Raw genomic sequence first — 22,889 nt, forward strand, 5'->3', positions numbered from 1 at the left:
TAAAAGTTCGTACCTAGAAGACACTGGACAATTTCAGGAAGCACAATGTTCCTTAGACCATACCTTCTTCCTTCTATTACTTAATACCAAGTCAGGATCTCACTGAATAAGAAACAGATCACTAATAATCTCTCATAAACCTGTGCCTGCTTTACTAGGTGGATTTATGTTACAACAAGATTGCCTGCTGCTATGAGAGGTTTATTATTTAATAGATTTTGGTTAAGAAAGGTTTTAAGCAAGTCTTTCCCCCCCCCCCAGTTTTCTCTTCCAATCACATTCAACGTTTACCAGATTCCGTGAAAAGTCAGTTAAGAAAGAGCAACGCACATAGATAAACATCTACCGCCATTTCATACAATAGGAAAAAAATCACATTCTGTACAACAAACAGCTATATGGAATATCAGGCAGCTGCACAAAGTACCCAATTAGAAAACTGAAGCGAGAAAAGTTCTTGATGGTCTTTATGTTTGTATTCTTTCATGGCTCCACAATTGGTATTGTGTAGTCAAAGAGAAAAGATAAGGTATTTACAGGCCGTGATTAAAACCTGAAGTCTAATTGCTCTATCCAAGACACACATTCTCTCCTTTGTTTCCTAGCAGGATGTAGCTCTCTCTCTAAACAAATAGGCCTGAGCAATAATCACTAGTTTCCCCAAAAACTATACGAGCTTACAGAACAAAACAACTATTTTGTTCTATATAAATTCTGATATTTTCACTCTTGTATCTTCTAATTTTTAGTTAGATCAAAAGTTTGGAAAACATTAACCTCTCACTATCTACATATAAACAAAGAATTCTTTAAAAATGACATCTCTCCTCTAACATACCAAACGAACAGACTTTTTGCTCTCAAGCTGGAGATTTTTTCTATATCTATTAATTCATGAAACCTCAATGTTTCAATTTACAGACTTAAGTTCAGGGATAAATCCTGCTTATAATTATAGTATTTTAACAGGTACTAGAATGAGCTAAAAATAACTGAATTCATCAAAATATACCAGTATACTTATTTACTGTCCATAGTCCTGTAAACAAAGAATATTTAGAAAAGCCAGCTTTCAGCTGTAATACTCGCAGATTCTGCCAACTTTTAATTACAAAATAACAGCTTGAAAAGTTAAAATACCAGTATCAGAAACTTACCAAGTAGACTGTTAGCAAAAAGGCTGAACTCAGTAATATCCTCCTGATGAATCAATTTTTTATTATTTGTATTACCATAGTGCCTCCCTAGAAGCCCAAGTCATGGACCTGGACTCCACTGTGCTAACATCAACAATGTAACTGACAGAGGAGTTGCTTACCATAATACTCTAAAAAGTACATTTCAGTACTATACCACGTTAAAAAAAACGTAGTGTATTTCAGGACGCACAAACATGCCCATAACATTAAAATATCTTTAAAATGTCGTTGACAAGAATTTATTCACACCTGACTTACAGATCTCAGTGTAAGTTTCCTTTACCAAAATAACCTCATTATGTTTACTTACATCTTTGCTGTAAAAGAACTGTACAATATATATATAAAAAGCCATCAGCTTTCATCTTTCCCCAATTTTAATCATCATCTTCCTCTTCATCGCTGATCACATATTTCTTGTGCTTTTTACTTGCTTTGTCATCATCCTCCGCTTTCCTCTTTCCAGAAGGTTCACCTTCCTGAGGGCAAAACATAATATATTTCAAGTTAAAATGAAAAATTCACCAAGTTTATTTCTGTGAAGAAAAACGAAACTGCTTCCAGTTTCAGTCCCCTTTCATAGTACTCAGACTTAAAATTTATTTTTACATGGTCAGTAGTACTGAGAGTACTCCTGACATTACTCCCAACCTCCACCACACTCTCCAATCTTACAGAATCATATCAAAGATGCAATTGCCTTGCAATTGTCCAATTACACATGGACTTCTGGTGTGCTGAATTTCATTTTCCACATTTAAAAATTAAGCACACAAGCTCCAAAGCAGCATCTAGAGTTATAACACTTGGGTGTTTTTAGATGCACATCAAAAAGTTAATATCCTCAGAAAGTACTAATATCACAATGCTTTACCCCTCCTCCCGCCCCCAAAAAGGTCCTATGGCTCCTGTCCCACAGACAGGACACAGTGTAGTAGTAGGAGTTTGTGTTTGTATTTTGTATGATTTAGAATGAAGGATAACGAATAATGCTAAATATTGTTAAAAGGTATACCATACGAATAAGGTGATCGACCATTCAAGTGTGCACAGCCCCGATCATAGAAGTGCCGGGCAATAGGGGGAGGATTAGAGTCGTCACTCCGACCCGTCTGTCGGGGAAAACTATACAGATAAGATATATACAAATTGTCTAGGTATATACACCACTGGTCGTAGAGGTACCGGGCCATAATGGGGAGGGTTAGAGTCCTCGCTCCTACCCGTCTGCCGGGGAGAAAATTGCACGGGTGAATATACCCTCAGTCGTAGAAGGATCGAGCCCAAAAGGTAGGGGGCTTCGTGTTTCCCCCTCTGCTTTGTCAGGCAGAGTTCTTTTTAGTGGGTACAAAACTTTTGTGTTTTGTAAGTCCCAGCACGAGCATGAGAAAGTATAAGGAACTGAAATCAAATAACCCCTATGAGAGAGATAAGGCCATTTCTTGCAAATCTGTAAAATGACAAACAGGAAAGGTCCACCTTTAAATTAACTAGTTTAGATGATGAACCAAAATTTGATGGAGTATTAGAGGATGCAAGCAAGTTAAATGATTTTTATCTGACAGTAAAACAAGTCTCTTCCTGTTTTACAGAGATGCCACTAATACTGATGGCCCAAAACCAGTATTTAAATACCTGTTTAAAATCATGGAGCTACAGTAGATTCCGGAAAACTTCAGTACAGCTTTTTACAAGAAGGCTCAAATCATTTGAATTCAGGGAATCTGATTTGATCCATGAAGAACTGGAAAAATGTTGGGTTGGGCAAAGGAAGGGAAAGTATAGGAAGCGATTCTGCCCCCAACACAAGGAAGTTGTACCAATTTAACTAAATTGGTTTAGACACAAATGCAGTTAATCAACGCAACCTCCTTGTGTGGACAATCAGTTTAAGAGTACCTTATATAATCAATTTAAGCTTAAGTGAGTAAGGAATCAAGTTAAGCAAAGCTGATACAAAGCCCTCTGATCAGTCTATAGTGAAAGGAGTAGTGGCTAATCAAAATAATACAAAGATTCACTATCGTGACCATTGATTGTATTATGTGTCTGATGATGCATTGTCTACTTTGCTTTTAACTATCAAGCTAAAATAGTTAACATGTTAAGCATAAAGTTTTTTAAAATAATTTTTAGTGGAGTGGAGTCATAGCACACCAAAATGAGGGCTACTGTGTACTAATTCCTATTTGATTTACATGAACTGTAGATTCTATGTGGGTATTTATTTTACAAATTTAGGATATTATAGTAATGAAATAACTAGCTTTGGATTTAATTAAGTTTTATTTTATATATAAAATAAAACTTAATATGGACAATATAAATCAATAAATATAGTAAGAAAATACAAAAAGCAATCCCATAAATCACAATTACTTTAGCTATTAAATCCAAAGCTAGTTATTTCATTACTATAATATCCTAAATTTATAAATATATATCTCCCACTTTATGTACTTCTACTGTAGATTTAAATGCTTGTTCCTTTGGCACAAGGGTAAACCAATACAAATAAAAATCTAACTTTATAAACAGATTAATTTTCAATCTATCAAGTCTTTGGGTTCAAACACTAAAACACAACACTCCCAGAAATTCTATCAAGCAGTCATCTAAGATGTTCTGTAAACTTACAGCTTAAAACGACACAGTAAAAAACGAAATAATAGAATATATTCCTTTATTTTAAAGCTATAGATTTAAGGATGTCGGAGGAAAGTATATAACCATATGATAAAAGTCTCATTCACATTGTAAAGTCAACCATCTCAAACAACACTGTTTCCACTTCTCCCCTGACATGGCATCTTGCAGTGTGAATAGGATTTAACTACATCCATTAATTTTTGTAAAGCCACCAATTCAGAGACACTCTAGAACAGGGGTGGACAAACTTTTTGGCCCAAGGTCCACATCTGGATATGGAAATTGTATGGTGGGCCATGAATGCTCACTAAATTGCGGGTTGGGTTGCAGGAGGGGCTGAGGGCTCCAGCTGGAGGGGTGGGCTCTGGGGTACAGCCAGCAATGTGGAGTTCAGGGTGCAGGAGGGGGCTCTGGGCTGGGGCAGGTTGGGGTGTGTGGGGAGGGTGGGGGCTCTAGCTGGGGGTGCAGGCTCTGGGGTGGGGCTGGGGATGAGAGGTTGGGGGTGCAGGAGGGTGCTCTGTGCTGGGACCAAGGGGTTCAGAGGGTGGGAGTGGGATCAGGGCTGGGGCGCATGAGGGGGGGTCAGCGGTCCAGGCTCTGGGTGGCGCTTACCTCAAGCAGCTCCCGGAAGCAGTGGCACGTCCCCACTCTGGCTCCTACGCGGAGTTGAGTCCAGCAGGCTCTGCATGCTGCCCCGACCACAGGCGCTGCCCCTGCAGCTCCCACTGGCCGCAGTTCCCAGCCAATGGGAGCTGCGGGAGTGGTACTTGGGGCGGGGGCCTCGTGTGGAACCCCCTGGCCGCCGCTACGCATAAGAGCCGGAACGGGGACATGCCTCTGCTTCTGGGAGCCGTGCAGAGCCATGGCATATGTGGAGCAGGGCAAGCCCTGGACCCCGCTTCCCAGCAGGAGCTCAAGGATTAAACGTTTGAAGGGCCATAGTTTGCCCACCCCTGCTCTAGAACATGGTTAGGTCCCATCCAATCTATACAGCAATACAGAACTATGCATTAGTAACATTGTTGGACAACAATTTTAACTAAATCTGCAAACATGGCTGATTTTACAGTGTAGATTGAACATAAGTACCATTTTGGTCAAATATATGCTTCAAAATTTATTTCAGAATAAAAACAGGATTTTTAAACTTTAATCAGTACAATATTAGATACAGTAGGAAAAAGGGAAATACCTTTACAAGTCAGAAACTACTACGCAATAGGATGTTCTAAACCATCAGATAGAATTACAAAGAATAAAAAATATTCTGCATCTGAAATATAGTAAAGCATCATCAAGCTGGATTGTGCCAGCCTCTGAAGCACATTATCACTATCAAATGTGGAAAATGACCTGGAGTGTGGGGTTCTTAGGTCAAAAACTGAATTTATGCGTGCAAAATTAAAACTATTCTTTAATCTCAGAATTGGAGGGAAAAAAAAAGAGCATGAATTCTGATTAGTCAAGCCATCACCAGTATTTTTCCCAACTGTTTCCTACTTTATCCCATAGGCTGTCCTAAAAAATACCTTTTTTGTGTACACTACGACTCAGCTATTTTGTTTTGTCATGCCGCATTTCCATTTTGGTCTGTTTGCTAAGTAACAAAATAATGTCTTGAAAGAGGTTGGATATCCAATTTTCTAGTACCCTAACACAAAGCTGAATGTAAGTTGTGTTTTGACTTTAGGAAAACTGATCAGGTCTAAAATATTTGAAGTTAGACTTCCAGACAGCATCTCATTTCAATTTCCTATGAACATCTTTAACACCACAATTAACAGAAGAGACAGAATAATGGAAGCGCTGCTCAAGAGAATAAGTTTAGTGCACTAGCTTGACAAGTGAGAGTATCTAACCCTGCAATCTTTAGTCAGTCAAAACTCACATTCAACCAAAGAACTTTTGCCTGAATAAGAAATGCAGAAATAAGTCCAACAGTTGTGCAGTTTTTCTGCTGACACTGTTACAACCAGTTAACTTTCCTGAAAGACATTTACGTAACAGTTTTGAGTATTTTTCCTTGCTCTTATGATGTTCCCTGATTTGTTAACCAGTTTTTAAAAAATTAATTTTCTATCATAGGAGACATTTTACATTGGAGCCTAATTAACTTTGATACAAAGAACAAATAAAATTGTTGATATAACAACTGAATTTCTTGTTTGGAAGAGAAAGCTCCTTACTTAAATATATATCATCAGGTCTAGGCAGTAATTTTACCCCTCTCCTCCACTATACTTAAGGACCACTGTTATTTTAAAATTAATGTTTAAAAAGTAGTGAAAGCTAACATAGGATTTAAGAATTCTATTAAGACTCATTTCTGCTCAACTTTAACCAACAAGACAAACTAACATATTTATAACCTAGAATCTCAATGGCAGCCCCTATCTGCACTAGGCATCTGAAAAGACATCTATCTAGTACAGGTATTTCGAAAATGCTCACTACATTGTACAACAGAATTTCCCAAAGTTACATCAATGGGAATACAACTTGCCTTTTATCAGTATGCTGCATCACTTGATAATTTGATGTTTTGATGCTGGACAAAGCACTTTAGCATTGAGGACCAGCTCTCAACAACCTTTTTGTTTGTGTGTTTGACTAGATAGCCAGCATCCTTGTGCAAATCACTAAGGTATTACAGTATTTGACAGATGAGTGCCATGCTTTGTGTATGAAGATATATACTGGTAAATACCTCCAAGTCTCTATTTATATACATTCAGAGTGTTGGTTACTATAACTCACCATTGCCACATTATGTTTTTTTTAAGCTTGAGCACCCCTATGTGGCAATGTTATGAACTTCAGCCTTAAAATGACATTGTTTTAAAATGGAAGATGTAGCTCAAAGCAGCACAGCGGATTAGCTCAGTACTCTTTCACCTCTGACGAACCAGAATCAAAGCCTAATTGAGATCACAAACGAAAATGATTTTGGTGTTCATATATCACAAAAGAAACAATTGCTAACATCTGCTCAAGGGAGAAAAGGGACTGGAATTCCAGTTCAGGTGTAAGGGCGTTAGCATAATTAAATGGGGTTACTTGCACATATGGACATACCCAGACCATGTGTAACTAAGGACAATGCTTTTAGTGCCTCACTTTCCAGAACACTAAATTCACTCAACAAATTCAAAACTAAACACTATTGGAATACTTTTAACACAACAAAGCTTTCAGTGATTTGCTTTCAGTTATTTCACCACACTCCAGTTCCTTTTAATTATTTAATACAAACGTCACTCTGCTAACACTGTAATTGGAATTATCTCAGACACAGCAACACAGAATGGAATCCTAACCAACATCCCAGTTTTAGCCACTGGGTTTGGACAAGAGTAGGAAACAAATACACCTGATGAGGGTTTTACTGATCAGGGGTATACATCATGGTACAGCTTATATATGTGCAGTATACACATTGAAATAACTTTTGGAGGAATACAAGTTTGATCTTTCAATGAATTAAAGATTTTCCGTATTATAAGGTCCCGTACATCACACTGCAAGCTATACCGTATAGAAATCAAGAGTCATTTTGAGATATAATTTTGACATTTCAGTGAGATTATGGAATTATAATATTTGTCTCACTTTAATGAGCATAAATCAATATATACCAAAAAAACTACTACTAATTAAAGAAAAGAATATAATGTTTTATAGGAGAGTCTAAGACTTTACACTGATATAGTTACTTCAGTAGTCTCTTAATTATTAGAGTAGTACAAAAGGGACAAACAAGGACTGATGAGATGAAATTCAGTTGAAAAATTTGAAACTGAATATCTGAAAAAATTTTGCAATGATAAAATCATCTCCTAAGGGAAACTGTAGAAGCTTCACTGTTTGACTCGTTTAAAATCAGGACTGAACAAAGGCCGGGAAAATATTCTGTAGGCAACAATCCTAAATTGATTAATAGGTCTTTCATTTTTAAACTTCCATAGATTATGCTTTTGTATATACTAACTTTTGATTTAAATTTAATAAAGGACATCAACAGGAAACTAGGAAGGTAAGATTAAGCAAGATGCCATTCAAGTGCAAAAATCATCTTTTTACCTCTAACAAAGTAACTTAAGATTAAGATAGAAGTGCTAGAGATATAGATTATCTGACCTACAGATAATATATGTCATATATATCTACTACAGAGTCAAGGCGGCCATCATGTAATTGTCAGTAGAATTTTATCAGCTCTTACTACTGGGCAAGGACATTCTGTGTTTGAATCCTACACCAGCATTCTGACTCCAAATAAATTATTACGTTGCAGTGCAATATTAGATGGAATTTCCATTGTTTAGAGGTAGAGATGCCATCACAATTTTACGGGGAATTTAAAAAAAAAAAAAAGGAGGCGGAAACCTTAATATTGTAGCCAGTATTTTCCTTCATATTATGCCTAGGACAGTACATGAGCTGTAAGTGCCACAGTCCTCCTTTTATCAAAGGATTAATAGTATACTAGTATTTAACTCTTCCCCTTAAAAAGCAATGATCTACGAATAGTGCTGTGTGAAACAGGTTTCCCTTCCCCCCCAACAGAATTGTCATAAGTTTATCGGGGGAGGGTGGTGCAGACAGTAAGGCCTGGTGGATAGAGCACTGGACTGAGATTCAGGAGCCCTGGGTTCTATTTCCGGCTCACTATGTAACCGGGGCAAATCATGTCAACTGCTCTGTGCCTCAGTTTCTCCATCTGTAAAATGGGAATGATGCTTACCTCCTTTCCAAAAGGCTTTGAGAACTCTGAAAGAAATACCTAGCTTTTATATATGGCTTTATTATTATGGAAAGCATATCAAATTTAACTTTACCTCAATCCCTGGGTCCATAAAACCTTGAAAAAATCTCAATTTACAAGAACTTAGCTGGATAAATATGATGTATCCAGTCATTAAAGCAGAGAGTAGTAGTCATTTTTCACAATAATACTCAAAATTATAAAAACAAATTGCTCATTTTCAGTCAACCAACTTTCACCATAAAATAAAATGCTTCTCTCACCTCATCACTAGTTAGTTTCTTTGCCTTGAGTAGTCTCTGCGTTCTGTCTTCATCTGATCCCTCATCACTGTCTGAAGAATAGATTCTAGCACGTTCCTCTTTAAAAAAAAAAAAAAAAAAAATTAACCCAGGTAAAGACTGGTCTGCAAATGCCAATGCCTGCCAAAGCACCTTGAACTGTACCAGGGATCAGCAACATTTGACACGTGGCCAGTCAGGGAAAACCGCTGGCTGGCCGGGACAGTTTGTTTACCTGCAGCGTCCATAGGTTCGGCCGATCACAGCTCCCACTGGCCGCAGTTCACTGTTCCAAGCCAACGGGGGCTATGGGAAGTGGCAGCCAGCACATCCCTCAGACTGCGCTGCTTCCTGCAGCGCCCATCGGCCTGGAGCGGCGAACTGCGGCCAGTGAGAGCTGCTATTGGCCGAACCTGCAGACGCAGCAGGTAAACAAACTGTCCCAGCAAGCCAGCGGTTTTCCCTGACTGGCCACATGCCAAAGGTTGCCAATCCCTGAACTATACCATCACATATACTGTTGCCTGATATTTCTCTCAATAATGTGCCAAGATCTCACCATCTTCATGACAAACTATAAATAAATACACAAAGTATAATTAAACAGATTGAGCCTTCTTTGTAGTTTCCTTGTTCATTATGCACTGCTCTGAGAAATCTGTTATTTCATCAGGTCTAGCCCATGAAATCAGTTAATTTGAATTAGATAGGCTGCACTCATCAGATATTAACAAAAAAAGTTACATTCAGATTTTATTTGTACCTCTTATACCACCTTTATAGCGGTTTTTAATAGCTGCCAGACTGATTGCCTCTTCTCCTTCATCCTCCTCATCATAACGATCAGGTTCTAAATAATTTGCACTCAGCCCACGCTGATGCTGCTTCTCCCGCATTCTCCGCTGCTGGGATTCCCTGCGAATAGAAGCTCTTAACCTCTCCTCTTCTTTCTGTCCAGGAAAAGCAGCAGCATGTAAGGAACTCTGAGGAATTATACCCAGAGGGCATCTTTCTCCAATGCTTTGCACCTCGTGTAGTCATTTTATACCAGTGCAAAGAAAATGTCAAATTCTACCAAATCAGAATGGTACAGCTTGATGCTCACTTTGCACTGATGTAAATGACTACACACAGTGCAGGACTATGGAGAATCAGGCAAAGTATTTTTTATATTTGATATTTCTCTTGGTTGAAACATTTTTAGCTTTAGGTTTCCTTATTTATTTTCTTATTTAATGCAGATCAGAGACAAAGGCTTAATTTCCAAGATTACAAAATCAGGTTTGTGAATGTTATAAGAATTAAAACAGTTTAAAAATAGAGGCAACAATGTGTACTTATGATTAAACTTAAATTCTGTGCAATATCATAATATGCTAGGAGAAAATGTAACGAAGGTAACCATTACTTTTTGTTTCTGGATTGCTGTGTAAGTTTAATTTTTCCTATACAGAACAAATATGATAAACACTGATTTGTTCACCCCACTGTGCCAAGAATGACATTTTCAATTAGCACTACTTTTCCTGTAGCACTGTATTGTTATTTTCAGTTAATACAAAATTTTGAAAAACTAATATTTACATCTGTAGCATCATACTTAAATGAATGTTTGAGTAAATTTGTCCATCTCTAGATTTTTGTTTTCTTACTAAAATTAAGAATTATAAACATATTTACAGCTGTAACAAAGGAGTAATACAAATCCCAGAAGCAGAAAGGGGACCATGCTTTGAAGCAAACACTACAATTTTCTGCCCCCAATCCTGAAGGTTTGGAAAAACTCCCCATCTTGTGGGGATAGGGGCCAGCACCTTCCTCAGGGCTCCCTTGTGGCCTGCGGAGCACCTCAGAACCGCAGCTCTGCAGAGTTGTTTCTGCAGGTAATAGTAAATACTCCATTCACCGGGCTTATTTTAGGACAGCTACACCTCGATAGCAATTGTCATCTTTGCTGACACTAGTGACATGTAAACAGTCAGAATGCAAGGACACTTTTAATAAATGTATACTTTGGGGTGAAATCTTTTGCACAGTTGCCTGTGTAATGGTCCTCAAGTGCATGAAAAGTCTAGTAGCAGAACAAAAAAAAGTTACTTTTGTTAAAAGTCAAAAACATTAATTTTCACAGCCTTATAAATAAAGACATTTGGCTGATTTGCTTCCAAAAACTCCAGAACCATCTCTTAGCCCCTCTGCTTTAAGACTAAGCATGGGAATTTTCAGGCCAACGGATTATTTGGAATGGTGACAGGGAGAGATTGGAAGGGAAATAAAAGGGGATAGACTAGAATAGGGCTAGTTTCTTTAATTATGAAATTACAATAGGCTCTAGAATGTTATACAGGAGGCACAGCATTTCACGAGGAAGGTAACAAATCAGCGAAGGGCTGAATAGAAGAATTAGTCACCCTAGCGGGCCAGGCTAGGAATGGCAGACTTGGGCATTAATTCTGCCACAAAACAGAGGCATAAATTACTGTGATTATTATACAACTGGCTGCTATGTTCACACACTTGGCAACCAACTTTACATAATATACATGAAGAAATACCTTCATTTGAGTCTTTGAACATTTATCTGAAAGAGACAAAGTCATCTTCCTGTGGAGGGCACTGTCTTTAGAGTGAGGCCTGTTAGAAAATCGTTCTAGGTTAAACACACTTCTTATAAGGGCACCTCTGCTTCCTAACATTAAGGTCAAGCCATGGAAGTCTGTCTGTTACCAAGAAGGGAAAGCAGCAGGGAAAAATGATAAAGGAGCAAATTCTTCATATGCATGCATATAGGAAGTTCCAATGCAAGTTAATACGTAAAAATTTCCACTGACAAATACACGATAACTTCCATATTAGAGTATAGCAGCACCTAGACACCTCAGTCAGGATTGGGGCCCCATTGTGCTAGGCCCTGTAGAACAATGGAGTGGCAGCTGCCTATCCCATTGATGAATTTGGGATATAATTTTTAATATACAAATTAAGTGTACACAGTCCACATAAATATGAACTAGAAAGTCTGAGTCATTTAGTGACTGCTGGAAAATACAACACATCACCTTAAAATGAATGTTTATTTCATCTTAAAAATAAAGCCTTTTCAAAATTTTACTTCCAAGGCCTTCATTTATTGTATTCTTAATATTTGTTTTTAATTTTGTTATTTCTGAAATCTCTTGTTAAATGGGTACTTTACACTCTTACAATTTCTCCTCCTAGTTTACAAGGTAACCACTATACCAGGCGCCATATCCAGAGAGCATAAAAATGGATGCTGATAGAATATATTGTTGTGATTTCTATGTCAGCACCAGAGATTGCATCTTAATTTATTTTACTAAAACCCAATAAATACCCAAGAATATTCAGACATGATATTTGCAATTTGAAATGAACAATGTTAATTCTAAGTTTTGATCTAAAGAGTAATAAAATTCCTTATCATAATTAATACCTTAATCATTTCTGTGCGCTGAGACTCTGGATCACGGCCAGCCATGGGCAAGATACGAATTTTTTGGGTCTTTGAACATCTATCTGCAAGAGACAAAGTCATCTTCCTGTGGGTGGCGCTGTCCGTAGAGTGAGGCCTGTTAGAAAATTGTTATAGGTTAAACACTTCTCACAAGGACACCTCTGCTTTCCAAGAACAATTACAGACATGCCACAAATACAATCAGGAAAATCAAAGACTCATCCATACAAAAGCAAAAAAAAATTAAACAGAATAGATAATATGTACAGTACACAAGAATTATCTGATAGATCAAAATATTTAGCAAAATCACCCTTCCCCTAAGAAATCCTCCACATCCTCTTACACACCTAAATATTTCTCCTTCCACTTTACATTTATGCTTCTGGTCATAGTCACCATCTTCATAGCAGTGAAGTATGGTATGGAGATTTTTTTCCAAAGAACATCAACATTCCTCCTGATTCGCACCAAAACTTCTCATTTTAAAATTTTAAATTAAATATTAAAATTACAGACAAAAATATAGTCAGCCTAGATAGTGCAATAAATAGCACACTGGCCTTTCAAGCCTGGAGATTTGGTCTCAGACCTAGCTACCTTAATGTGCAGGTCTACTCTGAAAAGTGAATATTGAAAAATGGCAGCTTCTTACTGAACATTTCTGTTCCCTATGTATTCAGTGAAAGTGAAACAGCATTTGTATTTATTTATTCCCTATTATGCTATGGGAGAGAAGAGGATGCTGGCCTGTATTCTGGCTCACATATCAATGAAATCCAGATTGCAGGACCAAATTCTGACTTCATTTATGCTTGTAAAAAGGCGAGACAAACATGGCATCCCCAAGATGTCACTTTTTAGAGAAATGTACTTCGGTCTCAAGTGTAGCTAGCATGCTAGTCTTGGTCTTCAGCAACAGTATAAACTCAAACAATTTGGCAGTCTCTGTACAATTGATATTCAGATCCCAAAACGGCCAGCACTGAAGTCAAAAGGAAGCCTATAAAACTCATGACTGAGCCATAGTTAGGTGTATACATCAACACCAGCCTTACTTTTCAAGGGACAGAAAATTCTTTTAAAAATAGTGGGTTTTTTTTAAAAAAAACCTCTTCCATACAAGGTGTAGTAAAAGAAAAACTAATGATCCATTACTTTACTAATTCATCTCCACCTTTTAAGACCCAAATATTTCATACCAAAACGCTGTACTATGACTTCAAGCTCTGTTAATGAACTGTATGTTTACCTGAAGGTTAATTTAGTCTTGAACACAGCCTGGCCCTGTAGACCAGTTCCTTGTCTGATAAACAGATGGTTGTGATCTCCTTGTAATGGTGCCTTGTACACATCAAAGACTTCATTGCCCAAATGCAGCGACATGCTTGAAAAAAGATTCATATATCAGTTATTTTCGTATTTAGTGACTCATTCTGTTTTTACACCAATATAAACGAAGGAAGCCTTCTCATTCCCTCTTTATTATGCATAATGTGGATTGAAATATTATTAGCTAAGTAGTACAATATTTGCTCAAAGATCTGAGAAAAATTGTGCAAGAACTTCAAATTTCACTCACTCCTCACTTTTATATGCAAGAACATCTGACAACTATGTTTTCCTAGTCTAGAAAAACCTAAGCTAACCTTCCATCTGACCACTTGACTATCCGTGCATTGCTTTCTCGAATCTCATTTCCTTCTTCATCTCGTCGCATTCGCCAACGTATGGTGTTTTCCACCTGTTGGAACAGAAAGCCTGTAAACATGTATATAAAGTAAAATGTGAACTAGCTTAAAGGAATATTGAAAAAAGATATAATTGGGAGGTCAAGAATCAAGTGCCAGTAGTTAGCTGAATCTTCTGCGTGCAGGGTAAAAGAAAAGCTTTTGCAGAACAGTTACACTGCATCTAAAGAAAAAAGTAGATACAACAGAAAACAGCTAAGCAATTTCTATGAGTGCTGAACTTGTTTACTTCTTGGTAGAACAAGAAGCAGGGGATATCTATGAAAAGTGTGACTCAAACCATCACCTCTCAACCCCCCAGGCTTTTTGTTTTATATAGTAGTTTGAAAGAACCTAACAGGAAAGACGTGAGATGCAGAAAGAAAATTACAGCTATACCTTTAGTTTTAACCTGGTTCTACCTTCTTCATCAAGCATCTCCTCATCTTCAAATTCATCCTCATAATACTGAGGATCAAAAGGTCTGTAATAAATTAGATAATGTATTCTTTATTCACCTATCTTCCAAAAAAGCAAACCCATGTTATTCTAGGATTGCTAAAAATAAATTTGTGATTCCATTAAATTATATATTACACACAACTGTAGACATTACTGCCATGGTATACGTACATTTATTTCTGCCACCATGTAATAAACTGGAGAGGTTTTAAACCACAGGAGACCTACCCTAAAGTCTCCCAATCATATCAGCTGCAACCACTTCTAACTTTTTAAATCTCTGAATAGCTTTTTTAAAAAGAAAAAGTCTACCTCAAATGTGGTATCCTCCCCTGAGGTCCCATTGTGGCAAATAAGAGGTTAGGCCTGAGTCTAGGACTAGATATGATCAGCCTGGTCCAGTGAGTTTTAAAGTGTGATAAAGATTTTGTGAATTATTACAGTTAGGATGCAGGAATTCCTGCCAGGACAACATTTGGATGAACCATCTTTCATATGAGCCTAATACACTGGTGGGCAACCTGCGGCACGCGGGGCACACGTGACCCATCAGGATAATCTGATTACAGGTTGCAAGACATTTTGCTGACGTTGACCGTCCACATGCATGGCCCCTCACAGCTCCCAGTGGCGGCGGTTCGCCATTCCCAGCCAATGGGAGCTGCAGGAAGCGGCGGCCAGCACATCCCTGCGGCTCGCCGCTTCCCACAGCTCCCATTGGCTAGGAACGGCGAACTGCGGCCACTGGGAGCTGCGGGTGGCCATGCCTGCTGACGGTCAATGTCAGCAAAACGTCTCACGGCCCACAATCAGATTACCTGGATGGGCCACAGGTTGCCCTCCACTGTTCTAATAGGTATCAGATTTGACACAGTCCCACACCTAACCCATCTGAGAGAAGGGAGAGGCAGAAACACAAATTTCTTTCTTCCTCCACTACGCCTGACAGCTGGAGGAGTTGCCATTCTCACTTCCTCTCCCAGATGCTGTAAAGGAAAAGAAAGTGGGTCAGAGAGAAGCTGTTAATCTGCTAAATTATTGCTATTTTAGGTCTAGCCTGCACTAAAAATTTAGGTTTGTTTAACTATATTGGTCAGGAGTGTGAAAATTCCACATCACCGAGTAGTGTAGTTAAGCTGACCTAAGTCCCTGTGTCAACAGTACTAGGCCCACAGAAGAATTCTTCTGTCCACCTAGCCACTACTTCTCAGGGAGGTGGATTATGTATGCCAGTGGGGAGAACCCCTCCCATCAGCATAAGGAGTGTCTATATTGAAATGCTACAGCAATGCTGCCGTCCTATTGTAGCGTTTCAAGTGTTAACAAGCCCTTAGTCTCCATTTTTGGGTACTGACCCATTAAAATCTCCAGTATCTGCCCTTGCTGTTGTTTATGGCTGCAAATAATGTTGGGAGGAGAAGCAGTGAAAGCGACCAGAGTTGTCGGCTTCACTTTTCTGCTTTTTGAGAAAGCTGTCAATTGCTGCAAAGCATTGCAGTAGTCTGTCTGTAGACCTTCAAACTCTGTACATCCTGACCCACAAAGGTTCACATTTGGAACATTATCTTTTCAATCATAAAGGCTATTGGCTCATAAATACTTCCTGACAGGCCACAGAACAGAACATTTTGAAAATCATGCAACGGTGCATTGGGATAGAGGTGGTCCAAAAGAAGAGTTCTCTTTAAAAGTGGTCTGCAGCAGGAGAATGGGAGAACCACCAAACTAGAGTATGTCAGGAACAGGCCTAGATTTACAGGGAAATGGACACCTTTTACAAGATCCAATAATATAAGTCCCAAGTCAGTGGTATGTTTAGAAAAAGCAATATTCAAAACATTTTTTGTAACTGGTTGATGTGCAGTTGGAGTCACAGAGTAGTATTATAAGGAGCTAAAGAAATTTATTTTCTTAGAAATTTTGGATAAATATTATGATCTCTGTTATACAGATGGTCAGTCTGAATGATCATAATATAGTTTCTTCTGACTTCAATGAATAAAAAAATAGTAATTTAGCAAACAGATGAGGTCAAGCTTATTCTAAAATCCAAAGCAGTGCTTCTATTATTCAAAAGTACATTTTTATGTCATTTGGCTAAATTAAATGGCTTACAATACACTAGAAGATTAAACCTCAAACTGAATAAATATGAAAACTACATGTTTAGAACTCAACAGATCATCTTAAAAGCTAGTCTTTATAATACTATGAACTCATTAGGCACATGGTACTGTTTCAAGTCACTAGACTTTTAAAACTGATGCGTTGTGAAGATACATACTAAACTAAAAACCTGAAAACCATGCACAGTTCTAGTAAATACATCACAGCTCAAAGCTTCTCTAAGCTACTTTTTACATTATGTTCAGTACATCATTTTTGGATTTGCAAAACAAGGTTGCCTATTGAGAAGAGTCATACAGATAAAATTAAATGCCATCAAAACAGATTTCCTTGATTTAGGAAATACTCAGGTCCCCTGAACAAGCTGTTTACTCTGAATTAAATCTCAAAGGAAGATCATTTGGTTTTACAATATATGGTCCATTATTCAGGATGAAAGTATCAAGGTTCACCAAAAACTAAAGCGGTGTTGAAGAAAGGCAAGATAGCTATAAATTCAGGAGAATAGTGCAATGCAGCCACAGGCAATTAAAGAAAATAGATTAAAAAGGACAGAGCTACTCATTTGAGTTGCAAACCAAGCTTACAAAAACAAAATCACTAGTTTTTTTACTGATTTAGACAAGAGTGAGATGATTAATTTTATAGGTAGACCAGTTAAAAATGGCTAATCTCACAGGGTCAAATTAATACAAAATAAAAAGGAGTTATTTAAAATTATGAAATGCATGTATCTAACAGGTTGAACCTACACATTTAGTTTACAAGAAGACTGTAAAATGAAAAGTGATCTGAATATCTGATCGACTATATCAAAGTATGCACCCCAGTGTTAATTATATTTAATGTTGCCAACAGAAATTTCATTGGACTACTAGACAAAAGCAATACAGGGAAATACTAAGTGTGAGTATAAATAATTAACACCTTTAACAAAGACTCAAATGCAGTATTACCTGGGCTCCACACTGAGGAAGTTGGGCAGCTTCACAAAATACAAGTCATTTCCTAAGTCAGTGTTTACTTTTGGTATCTCTACTTCTATTCGCGTTTCTGGAATAGGTTCTTCTTCCTGCTGCTCCTGATTCAGTCCATTCTCATCCTAATGGATGGAGTAGCAAAACCACATTACATTATGCAGGTGAAAAAAGCCAGACTGTTCAGGTTGTTCCACTGACCACTTAATTTTTGCTCTGAAACATATGGAAAACCTCTCTCTCTGTCCGTCCATCCACCCACCCACACGGAATTGATTGTGCAAAGCACACACTACTGAGATAAAATTATCACACACAGTACTCAAGCATTAAAGTGATTTCAGTTATGAATGTTAGCTCAAGATACCAAGAGAGAATGGAAATAAAAAGCATGGGACTGATCCAAATAAATCTGTCTTCTACAAGGAGCTAGGAAATGGTGGTAACTTTGCCTAGACTAAAACTGGCCTTTAGATGTAAAGGGCTTTGAATCCATTGCCATCTAATCCCAAAAGTACTTTTCCAACAGGCCTTACTACAAGTATCTAGAACAGTTATAGTACTATATTCTACTTGTTGACATAATCAGAACGTACTCAAAATATATAACCACAGTTACAACAGCAGAAAAACAAGTGACCCTATCGTACATTGCCATGTTTAAGAGGTGAAACCGTTAATAGTGATTCTTTCTGCCTGGGCAGTATCATTTATGAATTCTCATTAAATTATCAGTCTTTCATTAAAGCATGCTAAAACTCAGTCCCCTAGGATTTAAAACTCTATATTAGACTGCTGGGCCAGGTGTAAGAGGCATAGCAGGCAAATTCTTTTGAAGGACTTACAATAGGTTGCCCTGGAGTTGGTGGCTTGTCTTCCCCATCACTCCCTGAAGAAATGTCATCTGCACCTCCAAACAGATCTATCGAATCTCTGTGATCTTCGATAGAAAAATTATTTTATATAGGAAGAAAGAGAAACTGTTATATTCTACCACTAGAAGTCATCTACAAGATCATTAAAAGTGACCTGCAAAGGAGAAAAAAAATTGATTTCCTATTTTGTGCATTTCTCTAGGAGGTTCAAAGAGGCCTTGAAAAGGTGATTCGTCTCTTCCCTCACAAAAAAGTTTTTTAAACTTAAAAATTCAGGTCACATCTACCTTGGAAAGACTCTATGACAGGAATACTACTGAAACAATGACATCGTAAGGACCAAGAGTGAAAGCTGAGCAATTGAGAGGGACAGATTTTGGATTAGATGATTTAAACTTTGGTTAAAATCATTGAAGTTAAACTGATGTTAACATATTGGACAAAGGCAGATTCGACACCTCCATCCATTCAAGCAAAGTGTGGTAGGTAATAATATATATTCTCCAAGTCTCCCATAATCAAACAACAGACTCACTAATTTCCAGGATCTTGCAGCAAGAAATTAGGATATAATGATGTCACCAGATTTTTCAATTAAAAAAAAATTAGTTCAGTCTGTTGCCAAGGAAAGTGAAAGCGTGATAGCACTGGGAAGAGATGACTTCGAACTGTGCAAGCTTCCCCACGCAGCTCTATTGCTGCACCTTAGTTGTTATGCTCTGCGACTCACCAGATAATCCATCACTAGTTTTTTCCTCAGCTAATATTTCCAGTCATACAGAGTTTTAAAGTGGATGTATGCTTAATGCCAGATAAAGTAGAAGGGATTTGAAAAAACAGCTAATTACCTTTTTGTCCTTCTGCATCGCTGTCCATTTCTGAATCTGATGCAATTGGTTTTTTACGTTTCATTCGCAAAATTTCATCTTCACTGTCACTGCCTCTTGCAGACTCTATCAAAGAGAATATATCTCCTCAAATTAAGAATTTCATTCTGCATCTTTTTACATCTCACACTATCCACAGCTTGTATTAATAAGTAAACTAATTCAAACAATGAAAAAATAATTGACGTTTACCGGGTGAATCAAGCTTTATTAAAAAACTATTATTGTTAGAAGTCAACTGGAATTAATAAATAATTTTATAACCAAATCTGAATCATTTCAAGCCAGGACAACAGAAGTGATATTGTTATGGACAAGTCAACAAGAAAACACATGACTTAGGGTCCTCATTGTAATGGTGACAGTTCAGTCTGTTCAACATTAAGATTTGATTTTGTTTATGAAAAGACAGTAGAATCAATCTTTGAGAAAAGGTCACCCAACGGGAGGATTAATTATCTCAACTATGAGATGACTACAAGAACCCAGAGAAGGTCAGGGATGACGATATTTTAATTTGTCTATTTATAGTCAAATCATTAACACTGTATTCAATCCTACCAGATTTATGCTCCTGTTCCTCATCATCATCTGAACGCCTGTGATCTTCATCAGAATGCTGGGCCCTTTCGTCATCATCAGAATTCTGCATCTTCTCCTCATCAGAATGCTGGGCCCTTTCGTCATCATCAGAATTCTGCATCTTCTCCTCATCAGAATGCTGGGCCCTTTCGTCATCATCAGAATTCTGCATCTTCTCCTCATCAGAGATCTGAGGCCTCTCTTCATCATCTGAGTTCTGCATTTTCTCCTCATCAGAGTTTTGTAGTCTTTCCTCATCATCAGAAATCTGAGGCCTTTCATCATCATCAGAGTTCTGAACCTTCTCTTCATCATCAGAGATTTGCGGCCTTTCCTCATCATCAGAATTCTGGAGCTTCTCATCATCATCTGACTGATCACTTTTGTCCTCTTTGCCCCATTTTTCATCCTCCGAATTTGCTTTTTCAGATCCATCTGCATCTGAGCGACGGCTACCTTCATCTGATCCGTGTCCTCTATCATCATCGTCATCAGCAGCTTCTGAACCACTATGCTGATCTATATCTGACTGGTCATTATCTTCATGCTCAGAATGTCCCGAAGCTTCAGAGTGATTGTACGATCTTTCAGACCGAACGTCACTCCCGGTATGGTGAGATGCTCCCTCATCCTCACTATCATCTCCAAATAATTCTTTATTACTGGGCTTTACTGCCTCTCTCTCATCATCTCTGTCACTCTCACTTCCAGAAACATTACTGCCAGAGCCAGCATTCTCCTGATCAGAGTCAGAGTCAGATCCAGAGTCAGAATCTGGAAAATAAATATTACCCACTTAAAAGTGATTGGGGGAAAGATCGCCAGATGAGGAGATAACAAAAAGATTAGCACTTCTTAAGACAAAGTGGAAAAATATAAGAGGGGACATGAGACACGCACCTAAATAATGAAAGTAAATTGCATGCTCTTATTTACATGATAAGAATAAAAAAACAGCTAATGAAGTTGTGACATTAAAAGGAATTTTTTTTTATTTTTTTTTCTTTTTAAAGGACAGATTACTGGTCTGTGATCCTGTCACAAGGCATCATTGAAACCAGAAGTCTACTAGCAGTCAGAGAAAAACTGTACTTTTATATGGGTAATGAGGAGACAAAGATAAATTTGATAGTTTAAAAAACCTTTTTTATTCTAACATTTTACTCTGTTTATAACATCTTGTGAGTTCAAAACTGAAATTGTTTTCAAATCCAATTTGTTTGCCTTTCCCCAACACATGCCCACAGACAAATTAGTTACAGTAGAACTACTCATGAGTGCTGGGTTTGCAGCACTAATTTTTATTCAAGAAAAAAAACAGGGTTTGTTCTGAAGAGTAAATTACATAAAATGACAGGAACTTCGCAAACATAAAAAAGCTCAAATTTTGGACAAGCCAATCTGGACAATATCCATAAAGAAATTATTTCAGCATTTTTCTTTGAATTGTTGATGACAACTGTGACGTATGAATTACGTTAAGGAACCACGGTGATCATCACAAATATATGTAAAAAGAAAAAGTTATAGAAATTATATTAACAGATTATTTTTCTGGATAAAAAGGTACAAGCAGGAAACTCATGGAATACAAACATATCTAAACAAAAATACTCAAAGAGTAAAAAGGCTAATTATCAAATTTATAATCAGAAACCAATTTTGCAGCAATTTCATGAAAGTCAGTTATGCAAGATCATGCAAAAGGGAAACTAATACACTATGACATGCACATTCACTAAACTCTCAGTCCTAAAACATGTACTTTTTTATTTTAGATGTATTTTAACTGGAACTGATGCACTGAAAAGGAAATGAAATTGAAAACTTGTTTAACATAATAAGAAAAAAAGTTCTAGACTAAACCAGAAAAAAAGACAGTTTTCCAAAAGACAGGTGATGAAAAGTGGGTTCTTTCTTTCCTCTCCTTTATTAAATATTAATTTAGCTCTGCACCCAGGAAAAAAATGCTTTGCCAAAAAATCCAAATAACAATATCTCAACCCAAAGAAATTCATAAATAATAGTTTATATAAAGCAAATATTTGCCCCTATTTATACAGTTTATAAAATTAAAAACAGAACAAAGATCTAGTTGCATTAAATTCGTATCTCTTATGCCCAAGCTGGGGCAATCTGTTTGCTTCACTAAAGAGCTGAAGTCCTTTACAATGCAGTACCTATTAAGCAGAAAAAAACGGGGGTAGGGGGATTACGATCAACAGAATCAGTAGAACCACCCGGGTTAAGCAATTTCCCTGTCAGCTCCACAGTCGAATACTGGGGCTAGAGAACTTGGTCACCTCTAACAGCAGCTGTAATAAAACAGGCTACGATACTGGGGTATTGCTAGTAATGAAACCCTTCGGGCCCAGAGCAGGGGCCATGGACACACGCCCCCCTCCCCTGGCTGCAGCACTTGTCAGGGGCATCCCAGGGGTGCAATCACCGCGGCAGGCAGGAAGTCAGCCCCGGTGGGCCAAGTACAAAACCGCAGGGCAAAGCCCGCCCACCACAAACACTTCTTACGAAAAGGGGCAAAGCCTTGGTGGAGACTGAAGGGAACCAGCAGCCGGAGAGGAGAAAGGGAGGGGAGGGGGAGACCCCGGAGGGGCAGAAGGACGGGCCAGTCGTTCGGGGGAGGGAAGGGGCAGAGAAGGTTAAACACGGGAAGCGCAGCGGGGCGGGCCTCTCTCCCCTCTGCGGACTCTGCGTTGGTACCTTTCTGCTCGGGCTCGGAGTCGACATCGCTCCCGAACAGGTCCTCCATGTCCGCCATGGCGCGGGCTCACCGGCGCCAGGCACGACGCAGCCGCAAAGCGCAGGCCTCGCTCGCCTCCTTTCCGGCGCTGCCGCGCCACTGGGAACTGGGGAGGGGCC

The 22,889-nt window shown here is 38.2% G+C and overlaps 1 protein-coding gene across 2 annotated transcripts; it reads right to left on the reverse strand.

Moving 5' to 3' along the window:
* Positions 1 to 1,411: 1,411 nt before the first annotated feature.
* On the reverse strand, positions 1,412 to 22,889 carry LEO1 (LEO1 homolog, Paf1/RNA polymerase II complex component). 2 transcript variants are annotated; one of them, XM_073303860.1, is made up of 12 exons: positions 22,731 to 22,889; positions 19,989 to 20,783; positions 19,389 to 19,493; positions 18,511 to 18,605; positions 17,645 to 17,790; positions 14,499 to 14,583; positions 14,019 to 14,113; positions 13,622 to 13,756; positions 12,349 to 12,484; positions 9,658 to 9,844; positions 8,877 to 8,974; positions 1,412 to 1,674 (listed from the first exon to the last, which is right to left on the reverse strand). In XM_073303860.1, the coding sequence occupies exons 1-12, from the start codon at positions 22,786 to 22,788 to the stop codon at positions 1,606 to 1,608; spliced, it is 2,004 nt and encodes a 667-aa protein (XP_073159961.1). In that variant the 5' UTR covers positions 22,789 to 22,889; the 3' UTR covers positions 1,412 to 1,605. The 2 variants fall into 2 exon arrangements, with proteins under 2 accessions (XP_073159961.1, XP_073159960.1); XM_073303859.1 differs by having other exon boundaries at positions 1,412 to 1,678; positions 22,731 to 22,888.

The sequence above is a fragment of the Lepidochelys kempii genome, chromosome 10 (genome assembly GCF_965140265.1).
Source record: "Lepidochelys kempii isolate rLepKem1 chromosome 10, rLepKem1.hap2, whole genome shotgun sequence".
In the NCBI taxonomy this organism is placed as follows: domain Eukaryota; kingdom Metazoa; phylum Chordata; order Testudines; family Cheloniidae; genus Lepidochelys; species Lepidochelys kempii.

Bases quoted from the DNA above. Each gene is read 5' to 3' on its own strand.
- LEO1 (XM_073303859.1), bottom strand. From the start codon at position 22,788: ATGGCGGACATGGAGGACCTGTTCGGGAGCGATGTCGACTCCGAGCCC. The intron at 20,784-22,730 runs GTACCAACGCAG...TTTATTTTCCAG, and splicing joins CTCCGAGCCCGAGCAGAAAG to ATTCTGACTCTGGATCTGAC. The intron at 14,584-17,644 runs GTAATACTGCAT...AATTTATTACAG, and splicing joins TTCCTCAGTGTGGAGCCCAG to ACCTTTTGATCCTCAGTATT.